General features: G+C 56.8%; 1 protein-coding gene across 1 annotated transcript in view; it reads left to right on the top strand.

Annotated features, from left to right (window-relative positions):
• The window catches only part of AGRN (agrin), a 117,758-nt gene that overhangs the window by 54,220 nt on the left and 49,279 nt on the right, over positions 1-14,259 (top strand). The window contains exon 3 of the mRNA XM_009325180.1: positions 765-812. Coding sequence (XP_009323455.1) covers positions 765-812 — 48 coding nt within the window. The remainder of the gene's footprint in view (positions 1-764; positions 813-14,259) is intronic.

Genomic DNA, 14,259 nt, shown 5'->3' with positions numbered 1-14,259 from the left:
AGAGCCTGGCCAGTAAGGAGTGGTGTGCCCTCTGCTGCAGCCTGGCTTTGCTGCCCTGGGCACATCACTTAATAAAGAGCAGAGCCCGGGTTGATACTCGCTTTACGGTGTTTTCCACTCAGGATGGCAGGGTCTGTGGAGCCAACTGCCTGAATGGAACTCTTCTCGTCCCCCTGCTTAATTGGGGGTTACCCAAATGTAGAGGGCTGGCTGGTGGCAGGGCTGTGCCACCTTGCTCTGGAACCCACAATCGTGTCCACGGGAGCTTTCACCTTCTGCTGCCCCAGGCTACCCCTTTCTCCCACATTTGCCTTCTTGCCCCGGAGGCTGCAGCGTTCCCCGCTGCTGTCCCACTCAACCCAAATGACTTATGAGGCAGTGCCCCGGCGGGTGCATGTGTGAGAGGTGATACGCAGCGCGATTTGCATCACAGCCCTGGTGAAATGGCACACAACGGGCTGAGGCAAGCCCCAGCTTGCCAGGCAGAAGAGGGGCTGCTGCCAGATCCCAAGCCAGAGATGCTCCATCGATACAGGTGGGAGAGCTGGGGCTCCTGGCTCCTGTTCCAGCTGCTCCCTTCTTGCTGCAGGACCTCCCGGGCGTTTCCTGGGAGTCGGTGCCTGCTTGTGCAGGGCATGTGTGCTGAAGGAATGAAACGCTGGCCCAAAAGCTGCTGGGGAGCTGTGGACAGAGGTCTGGGGGGAGGAGGGCAGAGTGTGCACAAAGGAACTGCTGATAGCCCCGTGTTTTTTGTTTCTTTGCAGACAAGCCCAATAGTTATTTTACTCAGACGCCACCGACACCACGAGATGGTAAGTACACCGTCGCTTGCTGGAGCTCGGTTCCTGTGCTCAGGATGTACTTGAGAGCAAATAGCTTGAGCCTCTCGTGCTTCCCGCAGCTGACGGTGGAGCAGCGCCTCCTGACCCAGTGATCTATTTTGTAGCTGACTGGCTGCTCTCTGTGCCCGGAGCAGTACTGCATCACGCCCGTGCCCTGCCTTCACCCCTGCCCTGGGGATGCAGGAGCATGGCCCTCCGGGGCGAGGAGGGAGGGCAGAGCGACTGTCCCTTGTTGCTCCCTGGGAAGCACAGCAGCCCTTTCTCTGCAGAGGGTTTCCCGGACAGCTGTGGTGGAGGTGGGGAAGGGCTGGAAAGGGAGATGGGGTCTTCCGTGTGCTCCAGCGGTTTGCAGAGCTTTACTGGTTCATCTGCTGAGGCCGTGGAAGGGAGGGGACTGGAGAAAGGGACCTTATCCTTAAAAGCAGCAGTGTGGAATCCAGTGGCTATTCTGTGTTTGTCCCCTAAGGGTCTTCCGGGATGTTGGCAAAAGGAGGGGGGAAGCAGAAGGAGATGCAGAAAGGCTTGCTGCTCTGCAAGCACAGAGGGGGGGACAAAAAAAGCAAATGACATGTGTGCCCATGGTATGTGACAGAGTCGCAGGTGAGGGAAAGGCCATGAGAAGGTGATGGGCTGTTAGCACGAGGAAATAGCCAGAAACAGTGTTCTGCCTCTCCTGGTCCCTCCGTTTTTTTGGTGTAGCGTCAGAGCAACCCAGGGGAGGACAGTGAGGGAGGTGACTAGTTTCAGCTTGTGGGGCCTGGAGCTCGAGGCTGCATCTCTCCGTGGCCTGGGCAGCAGACGTCCTCCCTGCCGCCCCACACCCTGCCCTGAGAGCAGGCGTAGGCCAAGCAGAGAGGGATGCCTGTTCGGGGGAGTGATGTGGACGCGGTGTTTCCCTGGGACTTTCTGCTGCCTTAGCAGGTCTTGGTCTTGCTGGGAAAGGACTGGAGGGGCTTGTGCTGGCTCATGGCAGCAGGAGGTTAAATGGGCACAAAGCAGGTAGGAACCTCTTTGGTGCAAGTACGTGGGAGGTGGGCTGAGCAGCTCAGGGAGAGGTGATTTTTGAGGCTAGCAGAGGTTGCTGTTGGCTGTTCATTAAATTACTGCTTCTGCTGTGCAGCCAAAGTTGAATCATCCCAGCCCATCCAGTCTTGGATCAGTCAGCTACTAACACTGTATAAATGCTACCAAAAAATCTGTTGGGCTTGGGCTCCAGCTGGCAAAAGGTTTCAGCTTTATCAGCATCAAGAGCGAAATGGAAGCTGGTGTTCAGCTGGACATCAGGTATCTCTGCTGCCCTGGCCAGAAAGGGTGTGGGACTGTAACACAGCCCTCCTTTCTTTCCCGTCCTTGCTTGGGTCCTACAGGTTTCTGCTTCTGGGCTCTCCTAACAATTCCCTCCCCGCCTCCTAATTTTCACCTTGCCACTCATGACGCAGTGTGGTGCTTTCCTTATTCTCTTCCAGAGTTATTGGTCTTTCCCTGGCAGAGCAGGTGGGACAGCACCTGGGTTTCCTATGGACTTGCATTTTCCCTGGACCTGTGGCACTCGCCTATGGATTGCCTCTCACCTATGGATTCCCTGGTGTCTGATGAGCAGCGTACTCGCCAGCACCTCGCACCTTTTCTCTGGGTTTACTAAAGCCTTCCAGTTTCACAGACCTGTAGGAACTTTGGTTTTTGAGGCCATGCTGTTATCAGTCAATGGCTTTAAAAGCTGTTGGATGTAGGCAGGCAAGCACGTGGTCAGATAATGTCATCGCAGGAGCTTTGTTTTCTCAGAAATTAAGGCTTGAAACGCCCTGCTTTCTGCTGGCAGGCTGTTCAGTCACCTTCCCCATCCTCCCTAGCTTCACGTGCACAGATAAGAACCCAGCAGAAAACAGCAGCCAATTAATAACACGTTTGTTTCTTTCTTTCCTTCTCTGATGGGGGTGGGGAAAGAGGCGGGGGAGAAACGGATGCTAGATAAAATGTGATTAATCTATAATTGGACCAGAGGAGACATCTAAAGCAAAAATAAAAACGAACGTAGGTGTAACTCCTAGCTTAGGGCTCCAAAATATTAGCAGCCCAGCCCAGGCAGATGACATACTCCGAAAGATCTCTGGTCTCCACAGGAGATGGAAAACTACCACCCTTGGTGGGTTGCCAAATGAGGCGCTTCCTTTTGCAAGTCTAATACGGTGCAAATGCCTCGCGTGGTCTTCGGGAAGCATTTCTGGGCAGAGGGGAGCACGGGGCACTGGGAAGAGGTACCCCTGGGGTGAAGGGGCCGGTCCCTGCTCCTTCTGCTGTGCTGGAGGGACTGGCAGTGTTCGTCGCCTGGGCTGGCTTGGAGACGTGGCTCTGGTGGCTATAGTCCACTGACTTAGACGGGGCCGTGCTTGTACTTGTAAACTGCTGGGATTTGGTTGAGGTTTGCTGGGCGAGGGCCATGGCTGTCCTGTCCTAGGCTTGCTCTCAGGGTGGCTTTGGCGGGACAGGGTGGTCTGCTAGTGAGAGCTGTGCCCGGCTGTCCGACCGACAAGCCTGTTTGGGGAGGGCTGGTTGGGGAGCCCCCGAACCCTTCTCCCTTCCCCTAACCAGCCGCGTCTGAGAGGGACAGGCAGGGGAGGGACTCTGCCTCGCTGCACCATGTTCTTTTCCCCAGGTGGTACCTGGTGGTGTGACAAGGGTGGCGGGCGAGAATTTGGTGGGTCTTGGCAGGTGGTGTGCTCTCTGTGTCCCAGCACGAGGGTGTGACAGTGCCAGTGTCGAGCACAGCAGGGCCCCTTGGTTGCTTCTTCTCCAACTGGACTCCTTGAAGATTGTCACCTCTTTATCTTCTGGGCCAGATCCTCATCTTCTACAAGTCTGCACAGCACTGTAGTGAGCAGTGGGTTGCCACCAGCTGGCAGCCTGCGCTGTGAGCCAACAGATCTCTGCCCACCGGTACCAGCTGAGGATCTGCAACTTGGTATTTCTGTCTGGAAACCCTGCTGTTGGCAGGTTTGGTGTGGTCCTTTGCCCTTCCAAACAGTGGTGCAAAGCTAGACAGAAATCACCGTCTGCCCTGGCAATGTCAGACCTCAGTTTTTGTCTGAAGGAAGTGGCTTCCCTCACCTCAGGCATCTTTTCTGCAAAGACCCTGTCCTGCATACATGAAAGGTGCTGCAGCCACGACAGCTCCCCTGGTGTTCCAGCGATGCTGGAGGTGAAAGACTGCGCCAGCCAGCAGGGAGGTGTCTCTAATTAGCACTTGTGTGCTGTTTATCTCTTCTATTTCTTCCAATACCAATTTCCACCCTAGAAAACTCTTCAGCCACACATTGATTTATAGTGGTCTCTTCTTCATTTTGAAACAAAGCCATTAATGCTGTTAACTCACTGCTTTCTCCCAAATCTCCCGCGCTGCTGGCATTCCCGCAGCTGGGCAGGGGCTTGTTAAGCCCTATAGAGTCTTAAAGCTTGGCTGACTTAAATGCAGTGCTCCATGAAGGCTGTTGCCTTTTCCCCAGCTGAGGGACTGGCCCGTGGCATCCAAGCTGGCTAATTCTTCTCCTTTCTCGTCAGCGCTAGGCAGGAGCTGGGGAGTGTCTGCGCGGGGAGCTGGAGAGGGGGCGGATGTTGGCTCAGCTGCGGCCCCCCGGGGCAGGAGTGCTCTGGGGACGGGGGGGGTGGCCGGCGGGGTGGGGGGGGGAGTATAAATGGTGGGGGAGGATCTGGATGCTACCTCCTCCCCTCTCCTTGTTCTTGCAGCATCTGTGATGAGAGGTTTGATTTCTGTTTGTAGCATCCCTTGGTGGAGTTGCGTGCGGGAGGCAAGATTGGTTTTGTTGTTTGCTCTGCTGAGGGCAGGGAGAACAATAAGCCCTCTAGGAGCTGTGAAGCCAGGCTGGTGAGAGCTGGGCTGGCTGCTCAGGTGGATCAATAGGATGAAGCCCCGGGCTCTTGGGGTCAGCTCCCTGTCGTCCCTCTCTTCCTGCCACCCTCCTCCCCTGGGTGCTCCGTAGGGGTGTGGAAAGCCCTCTCGGCTGGGGTACTTGTTAGCGAGGTCCGCGTGGAGTGCGATGGCACAGCCAACAGCAGACAGCTCCAGAGCTGAGAGCAGCAAGCGGGACGCAAAGCTGTCCTGCTCACGTGGGAGCCAGGGGAGGAGAGCAGGGCTCTGCCTCACTGGGGGCAGTTTTGGCTCTGACCGTGCCTGTGCACGTGCTCTGCTCCCGTTCCTGGTGCAGGCAAGCCTCCTCCCCGTTGCCTGGTGCGAGCAGAGGCGAGGGGCTGAGAGCGGAACAATGCGGGGTAAGCTGCGGCTGGGGCCTCCCTGGCAGGGTCTGGGCAGTGCTCTCCACCCGTGCTGCTCTGCTAGCCCTGCTAGGGAGAAAGAAGCCCCCGGCTCGGGCAGCCTGTTTAGCCCCTTTTGCTATCACCAGCCCTTTGGTCTGGCAGGTTTGGGTTTCTTGCTGGCCCCAGCAGGTTTCTGGATCAAGCCTAGGAGCGTGTCCTAATCTCAGAGCTACATCTTGCTTCAGCCTGTCTCGAGCAAGCATCCATCACAGATGTGGAGAGTCATGGTAGCTCTCCAGGGTGGTGGGAGTCAGCCCTTTTGCTTGCATCCACGCACCTTTGCAGATGTGTCAATGGCACCAACCAGCTGTGGGTCCTGTCTCTGCTGGATTTGGAAACGTCCGAGAAGGCTGAGAGGGCTGGACACCCATTTCCTTTTGGCGAGGATGGATAGAGTGACGTTGGCTCAACCCGTCGCACCGGGCCGAGGGAGCAGCGCTAAACGCTTATTTATGGATGTGTAAAAGCAGCAGTGACACAGGAGATGAGGACATCTGAGAAATTAAATATTGGAAAAATGCTTTCTGGTGCCTGGCAGCCCCATAAATACAGGGTTTGCAGAACTGGTCCAGGCATGGGGTTAGGCAGAGAAAATGCTGGTGCAGGTGGCTTTTCAAGTCTGCATAGGAAATCGGTTAGTGGATTAATTCTACAATGCTCTGTCCTGGGCATTGGCTGCTGGATGCCCTCTCTTCAGCACCCTGCTATGGTTTTGCCTCGTCAGGTCCAGCTCCCCTTCCCCTCCAGTGGGGCTCCCTCCCCAGATAGTGTCCCCTCTGCCATGAAGAGAGAGACAGCCACCTGCAGCATTGTGACGACTGGTTCCCCGTGTCCCTGCCGGTGGCTGTCTCTGCCTTCATGGGGTGCGAATGGTGCCGCGTGTTACGGAGCATCTGATCTGTGCCAGGGGGGTGTTAGGAAATACTCCCCACCTGGAGATGACTTGATGAGTTTGGGCAGACTGTAACCTTGGCTGTGCTGCGGTGGCAAGAGAGCCTGGAGGGGGTGTGTGCGTGTGCCTTGCTGCCCTGCAAAGAGGACCATTCTGCTAGGGACAGCCAAGTGGCGTGGGGAAGTGGTGTTTCACGACCTCTCTGCGCTCTCCCAGCCCTGTGTCTGCGTGTGTTGGCAGCTGAGGAGGGGATGCCCGGGCGTGGGGAGGCAGTGAGCAGGGAGAGGCTTTACCAGGCTGCGCAGGGCTGTGGTGCTCTTCGGCACAGAGCGCTGGCTGTCCTGGTCTTGCTCCTCCCGTTTGATACTTCATCAGGAAAAGATGCTCCTTCCTTTTATTTTTTTGATAGTTTTTAATTAACATCCCATAATTCTGATGAACAGCTTCCTCTGGCCAGTAACCTATTGGCACAGATGTAGTGAAGGGGAAATAATTGCCTTGGGCTTAGAAGTCATCTAAGGTGCTTGCCTCCCCTTGCCTGCTCTGCCTAGTTACGCATGCTGCCCACAGCCTACCTGCAGCCCCAAAGTCAAACCTTGCAGTGCGTTGGTGGGGAGAAGGCTGGGGCTGGCCCACGCCTCGGGAGGCGTGTGTGCTGTCCGTACCCTCCTCCCGCTGCCAAATTCACGCTGAGCCCTTCCTTCTCCAGTCCCTGTCGGAGGGAATACTGGGAGGCAGCCTCGGGCTTTTGGTTTCCCAAAGGAGCCGGGTGGCTCTTTGGGCAGCTCTGCGCCTGCTCAGGGGGACAGAGGAGGGGACGCTCGACAGCCCTGGGAAGAGAGCCATGAAAATATAACTTAAAATATAACACAAGCTCTTCAATTTTGTTCCCTTTGTGTGTGGCGGTACTGGAACACCCTGCTGGCTTTGGCTGCTAATCCCAGCCTATTTCTCTTTTGACACAAGCCAATATAAGACTTGGATGCTGCAAAATGAATTCATAGCACAGGCTTCGTGGCGGGGCTGATCTCAGTAGAATGGGAAGGTGTTGCAAACCTGTCTTTTTTTTCTCTGCCCATAGATGCATTTTGCAGCCCTTGGTCTTTTCTGACCACCCCACGCTCTCTTCCTTTTGCACCCGTGCTTTTCCCGGCCCCAGCCCTCTCCCGCACGTGCAATTTGAAATGTCAGGAGCTGACTTGCAGCAGCGGGAGCGGGAAAAGCAATCCGCTCCAGCAGTAATCCATCTTGCTACGACCTCGGGCCGTGGTGTCCACCTGTGTCGGCTCCCCATCTAGCAAATGCTGACGGACAGCGGGGCTGACGTTAAGCTTTGCTGGTGCTCTTGGCAGGCCCACAGTGGCTGCTGGGCTGCCGTGGCCTCCCCTCTCTGTGTCGAAGTGGAACAGATGTGTATGGGGAAGGGGTGCTCCATGGAGGCACGTGTTTGGGGCACGGGCTGCCCCAGGGCCATGGTGGCTCAGTGGAGATACTCTCCTGCTTGATTGTGCTGTCAGTATTCCCTTCACAAGCTCCATTGTGCTGAGGAATGACTCCTTTGCCGAGGCCACGTGCGGAGAAGCATGGTGGGGAGCAGAGAGAGGTTTGCAGCCCCCGCCGCACCCCCCGCCTGAATGCTTCGCGCCCCGCCGCGTGGCACCGGGGTAGCCTGTCCCCGAGGCAGACGGGCAGAGCCCAGCCGGCCGCTGGCTCCAGCAGCGTTGAGCGGTGGCCGTGTTTCTGCACCTCTGGCTGTGTCAGCCGGTGGGCGGCTGGGCCAAGGCTGGCGTTGCTGAGCGAGGAGGGCCTGGGAGCATCAGAGCATGGCGGGAAGTCTTGTCACGCATCACGGAACAGAAAAAAATCATTCTCTGCACAAGGTGAAATTTTTTGTACCAGGCTTCTCAGCAGCTGCTCCCTCTTAATTACATAGTGGCTACTCCTTCTCTAAGACTTCATTGCAGCATAGACTGAAACGCTGACCTACTGCACTGCCGGTACGGCGCTTGCACCCGCTGCCTCCTCGGGCATGGGGGTGACCTGGGGTGCTCTTCTGTTTGCCCCAGGATCCTGGGCAAGTCATGCCTCCAGGGTGAAACTGGCCATCTCCTAGCTGGCCCAGGGGGTCCTGCACTGAAGTCACCATGGTTAGGTCTTTGGCTTCCCCTTCCTTTTTTCTTGCTCATATTCACACCCTGTGGCAGTGAGGCAACAGCTTGGGCGCCAGGACTGGGGTCTGCTTATGGAGCTTCGTCCCCGTGCACTTGCCCCGTGGCCCAGCCTGGCGTTCTTGCCTGCTGCCGCAGTGGGAGCGATGGCTTCCCTGCCTGGGGTCCGCATCCTGAGCACCGCAGCAAAGTGTGCTTCAGCCAAACCAGCTCAGACTGCTTCAGGGTTGCTCTGGAGAGAGGAGAGATGCTAAACATAGCTCTTCAACAGCTGAGCGGTAGATAAGGTAGCAGCAGTTATTAGACACCACTTTTGATCTCTTGAGAGCATTTTCTTCTCCATTTACAGTGAGGTTTGAGCTTTCTCTTGGGGATCAATTTATGCATTTTCATGTTACATGGCTTAAGTGTTAGAGGAGGAGTAGATGGGAGAACTGCTAAGGTGTTCCTGTTTTTCCCTGTATTGGGTCCTTGCTAAGGTCGCAGATTGCCAAGCTCGCCTCATTCTTCCCACATCTCTGCCTCGCATCTCCCAAGACAATCCTCGTGGTGTGACAAAGAAACAGCATTTGTCTTGCTTTGTCTTCTCTTCCCCTTGGCCGTGTCATGCTGAAGTTGGTGCGTGATACCTTTCAGAGGGAGCTAGTGCATCACTACCAGCTCCTGAGTTAGCCCACTGCAAATACTGCCTGGTGCTGTGCTGTGGCAGAGCCTTTCTCGCCAAGCGAACGTTGTTTTTGTAGGAAGGTGCCCCGGGGTCACAGTGACACAAGGAGGCTCGCTGTTGTGCGGCGGGAGGCAGCGTGCAGCCGAGGGGAGGCTGGGCTTAGCGCAGACCCTGTGCCTTAGGGACGCAGTCGCTACGTTTAATACTTCGTATGAAGCGCAGAGGGAGAGCAAAGGGCAGCAGGAGGCGTGAAGCTGGCTGAGACCCCCGGGGTATGAGCAAGCTCCTTGCGAAGAGCGCGAGTAGACCTTGCGGAGTGCCCGGCAGCCTGGGGCCTGGGAAAGGTTGGCAAAGGGCGGTGTGCTGGCTTTGCCGACTGTGCAGCTGAGCGCTGGCTTTGGACCTGCTGCGGCTGGGGAGGAGCCGTCTTTCCCTCCAGGCGTCCAGAGGCTGCTGCAGCCCTCCTTCCCTTGCTGAGCTCTCTAATCTCCCTGATTTGTAAACACTCTGTTTTGCAGAGCGTGGCCTCTGCAGGCAGGTGGGAGCAGGTTAAAACAATCCAAGTATTTTTTTTCTTGCCCTTGCCTCCCTCCCTCGCGTGGGCTATGTACGGGCTGCCATCCCATCTGGGTGCACGCTGTGTGGGCTGAGCTTTGGGTGTTTTGCTGCGGCGTGGCTCCTCGGGGCAGATTCCTGCTCTCAGCCGCCTGCTCTGTGGCGAGGCTGGGGGGATCTGTGTGCGCTGGGGTGTGCAGGCAGGGCAGCGGGAGCCTGCTGTTGAGGCTGGTTTCTTGCTCGCATCCCTTGTGGAGCGCGTTTCCAAACTGCTCCTCTCTCTGATGGAGGCTGATGAATTCTTCCAGTGATAAGGAGCCGTGACAGTCTGCTCAGAGCCGCACTCGCAGGGGGCTCGTGACAGATTAATGAGAAAGTCTTTTAAGATGATGTTTGATTTGCAAGAGTGACTTTGATGTTTTAGACCCAAGAACAAGATGCTTCCAACTCCTCCCTGCTCCGCCCTGCCCTGCCCACCCCCGGCACCGCCTTCGCCTTGCTCACTACCATCTCTCTGCCTCCAGCACGTGATTTTGCTTTTAAATCTTCTAACTGATCAACTTTTTTCCTTGCTGCCCACCTCTCCTGACCCCCCAATTATAGACTGTGTAGTCAGCTCTTCTCCCACTCCTCCGTTGTCTGCCTCGACCCGTGCTGCCCGCATCGCCGGTGTCAGCCCTGCGAGGCGTCGGGCTGCCCTTTCCCGGGTGGGGACGGGCTGCAGCGCTGACTGCTCTGCTGCTGGTGGCTTTCAGTTGTGGTGGCTTTTAGAAGTGAAGAGTTTTTTTAGGCAGCTGGGCTGTAAAAGGTTGTGGCTGGTGACGACCATGTTTCTGGGCTTCCCCTCGCTGTCTCCCCAGGTGACGCAGGAGCACAGAGTGTGTTTGGGGGTGCTGAACTACCACACTGTGGTCTCGGGAGGAGATTCCTGGTTTCCCAGAGATCTCTGTCATGTGTAGAGCTGTGCAAGCAAGATCCTCGGAGAGCTGAGAGCGTCACAGAGGCTCCCAAACTGGATGGTGGATGCCTACCATTCTTTCAGCTTCTTAAGGACCTTCCATCCTTAGAGCGTGTCGGCTTGAAAACTTTTAAGTAGTTCTGGGGCTTGTTGTAGAGAGGTTCTTGTGGCCTTGGGGATCACAGATTTGCAGCTGCAGTGTAGCTCAGCTCTGTGGCTAAACTGTGGAAATAAAGATGTGCACAAAACTGAGGAGCAAGGAGGGGTGCTGCCTCCCTTTGGTACCTGTAGGGCTGTATGCAGGTGCCTTTAGCCAGCATTTGCCCCTGGCCTGCTGCTGCTCAGCGAGGCTAACTGCAGCTTTCCAGATCCACGTCAGTGGCATTGCATGAAGTCACTGTCCCATGTCGTAGGCAGGGACTGGGCACGAAGTGGGTGAAGATGGGCAAAACTGGGGCTCGGGGCTCGCGTGCCCCTAATGCTGCTCTGGCTGCGCCAGGGGTAGGGGCTCTAAGCAAAAGTGCCTGGGTTAAGCAGTGTGGTGATCTCGGCGTGGCCTGGGAGGTGCCGAGCGGCGTTTAGCCGGGGCTGTGGGGTGGACACCGCCATTCTGCTGCTGGGGCCTGCGTGTGGCTCTCCCGGCCCCGCAGCGGAGGCCTCTGAGCAGGGCAGGCGGCTCCTGCTCCCTCACCTAGCAAGCCCTGGCTGATGCAATTAATATCGATGGCAGGGAGGGTGGGCCTGGGAAGAGGAGTAAATGTGCACAGGCGAGAGTCGCGGCTGGATCGCCAGCCTAACCCGTCTCCACGGCAACGGGCACCTCGCGCTCATGCAGAATTAATGCCGGCCTTCGCTGTCCTGACACACATGCCCGGCTCTGTCCCCGGGGCCTTGCGTTTCCCTCTGCCCTTTTGGCACAAGGAAGCCCCAAAAGCAGCTCTGCCCTGCTCTCTGCTTGCTTCCCCTGCCTTTTGCACCGGCGGTGTCCTTACACGGATGGCAGCAGGGCAGGCTTGCTTAGGTTGTCGTGGTGGGGCCTTGCCCCTTCTCCAGAAGGAAAGCTCGACCTCGGCCCGCGGGGTTTATCGTGCACGTACCCTCGCCCTTTGCTATTATTCGTGCCTGCTTGGTACTACCTCGCTTGTGCTCCTTGTCCTCTGGCTGAGGAAGCGTCCGTGGCAGGCTCCTCAGCAGGCCCGTTCTCCCCCAGCCCGCTGGGCTCCAAGGGTGCTGTCCGGTGTTTTTCATGGCCTCTTGCCTCCTCTGTGATGGTGGCTTCTCCTCTCTAACGTAGGTATTGAAGAGCGACTGCTCTGAGGCAGGATTTGGGACGGGACAAATCACTAGTGTGGCCCACTAGTGACCTCCCCATCCTTGGGGCACCAAGTGGGGAATGGTGGTAGGTGGGATGCAGAGGTGCCCGTCAGCTCAGTGCCCGTCAGTGTGCGTTAGGGATTGAAAAGACGTATTTGAGCATCACAGCTTTTTCCCTCCGCTGCCCAGCCTAGCCAGTTCAGGGCTGCTCTCCACTTTGTATGCCCCAGTCCAGTCTGCTTTAAATGGCTTTAGCAGGGGAGCACCCCCCGCTTTCCAGAGAGGGAGAGTTTTTAATCCGATAACGTTAGACTAAAAGGCAGCCACCTTGCACATTTGGCACAGACACCCTCATTCTTCCATTTCAGGCTTTTCCTATGAACAAGAATACCCAGTGGCAGCGGGTCAGCTACTAGAGGGTCCCCAGAGGTGCAGGTTGCCCTAGCCTTCCTGGGTGTGCTGCAGGGAGGTGTCTTTCTCTCTCGATCTCCTGCCCGCGGCCCTAGCTGCAGGGATTCGTGGCTGTGTCTGTCCGGAGCGTGGCAGTGTGGCTGTCGCGCGTTGTTAGCCTTTCCTCTCTCCTACCCCTTTCCCGTCGCTGGAGACACTTTAAGCCACGAAAGCAGGTACATCCCACCCTCCTATCTCCCACTTGCGAGCTGTAATGTTTTTCTCAGCCCGTTCAGAGAAGGGACGGACTCCCCTGGGATGTGGAGCGGGTCCAGGCTGGCAAACGCACGTTCTGCCTTCAGCAGGCAGGCCTGCCTGGGGAGGGGGGAGCTGCCAGGAATCGCCTGCGTGTTTTCCTGGCGTCCCCCTCCTCTGTGGGTGTTCAGGGCCCTCCTCCTCCCTTGGCAAGCATTCCTGTCCAGGAGAAAGCTTCGGTCCTGGGGGGGAAGAACTGTGTGCCCGCCAGAGCCCCTCTTGGGTGCTCTTCTCGGTGGCCCAGCGCTGCCGGGGAATGCGGGGCAGGCAGGCAGGCAGGCACGTGCTGCAGAGGGCCTGGCGGGGTGCAATAAGCAATCAGCAAGCTGCTCCGGTAGCATTTGTTTCTTTTCTGTACAGTGGAAAAGAGCAATTTTGACATTACATTTATTATTATTGTTATTAAGCTGGAGAAGCATTTTAATGTGAATTCTTGGGGCTTATTAGATAGAGCTCTTCACCTCAAGATCTCAAAGCACTTGACAAAGCAAGCTTGTTATTAATCCCTACTACTTACATTGAGCTATTTACCTACTGACATTGGGGGTTTGGTGATTATTATTATCCGCATTTTTTCTAAACGGGAGAGCCAGGGTGCAGAACTGGATGGGGAGTTGAAGCTGGAAGCTCTGAAGCTGGAAACTGAAGCTGCTCTCCACCCTCCCTGCCTGCAGCCGGCTGCCGCCTCCCTGCTGCTTGTCCTCACTGCTTCGGTCCAGGAGGCTCGGAAGAAGGCTGGGATGGATTGAGAAGCTCACCCAAGAGCTCTACCTGGAGCACTTGGTGCAAACTGCAGCGTGGCCAGAACTGGCAGCTGGGAGAGAGGTGGAGGTCCAGGCTGGCGAGGGCAGCTCGCAACTTTTGAAGCCCCGGCTGCTGTGTTTTTTAGGATGCAGGGGACTGAAAGAGGGCACAGAGCAAGCCTGTGTGTTGGGCAGGGGAGAGAGAGGGTTGCTGAGGCACAGAGCAAGCTCTTTGCATACATGTATTGTCACGGGCTGTCACTTGGCAGAACAGTCTTGCCAGCTCCAGCCCGGGAGTGCTCCAGAATGGACCCGTATATGTGTGTGTGCTGTGCAGCATCTTTGTTTCGCCCAGTCTCTTGGGCCCAGCTCAAGCAGGGCCTTTATTTCAATGGCAGCCTTCTCCCAAGCTGCCTGCAGCCTTGCGCCGACTCCCGCATCTCTCTGCAGAACGGAGCTGTGTGCGAGGAGCCTCAGCGGCTCCTAGCCATTCTCGTGGTGCTTCTAGCCCTCCCTGTTGGCCACAGTGGAGCCGTCCTATTCTCAGCTGTCCTTCCAGCCGTTTTGGGCATCTGCAGGCACTGTTGGACGCGAGGAGGTGGAGCTGGTGCCATCTGCCCTGGCAGCTACTCATGGAGTACCGGCCACCTGTGCCCGTGCAGCCTGCTCGGGGAAATGCTGAGCTGAACCTTGGCAGGGGCTTCCCTGGTAATGAAGCATCCCGCTCCCTCCCTGGTGCGAATTAGGGGCTGCGTGAGGAAGTGTCACGGATGGAGTGGGAGGCTTGGATCTGAACCGGTGTCATTACACCTGGTGCAGTGGGTAGTCATTCTTCTTTCTGCAGGAGTGGCTCGGTTCTGATGAATGCCAGCGGCTCTGGGCCCAGAGCACAGTAAGAAGCGCTCTGCAACCCTGACTCACCCTCTTCCCACCCCAGTTTCAGCTGCTAGCGTAGGTAGGCTCCCAGAGGCTTCTCTCAGCTTGGCATCTCTCTCCTTTCCCCTTTTCTTCTCCGTGGTTCATTGATGCAGGCATCCCACCCTGGCCTCCCGTGCGTCGGTCCAGAGGATCACTGGCAGGCCGGGG

Source organism: Pygoscelis adeliae, unplaced genomic scaffold, assembly GCF_000699105.1.
Source record: "Pygoscelis adeliae isolate BGI_AS28 unplaced genomic scaffold, ASM69910v1 Scaffold36, whole genome shotgun sequence".
NCBI classification, from domain to species: domain Eukaryota; kingdom Metazoa; phylum Chordata; class Aves; order Sphenisciformes; family Spheniscidae; genus Pygoscelis; species Pygoscelis adeliae.
Note: the sequence above shows the minus strand (reverse complement) of the source record. Positions and strands in the feature narration are given on the sequence as shown.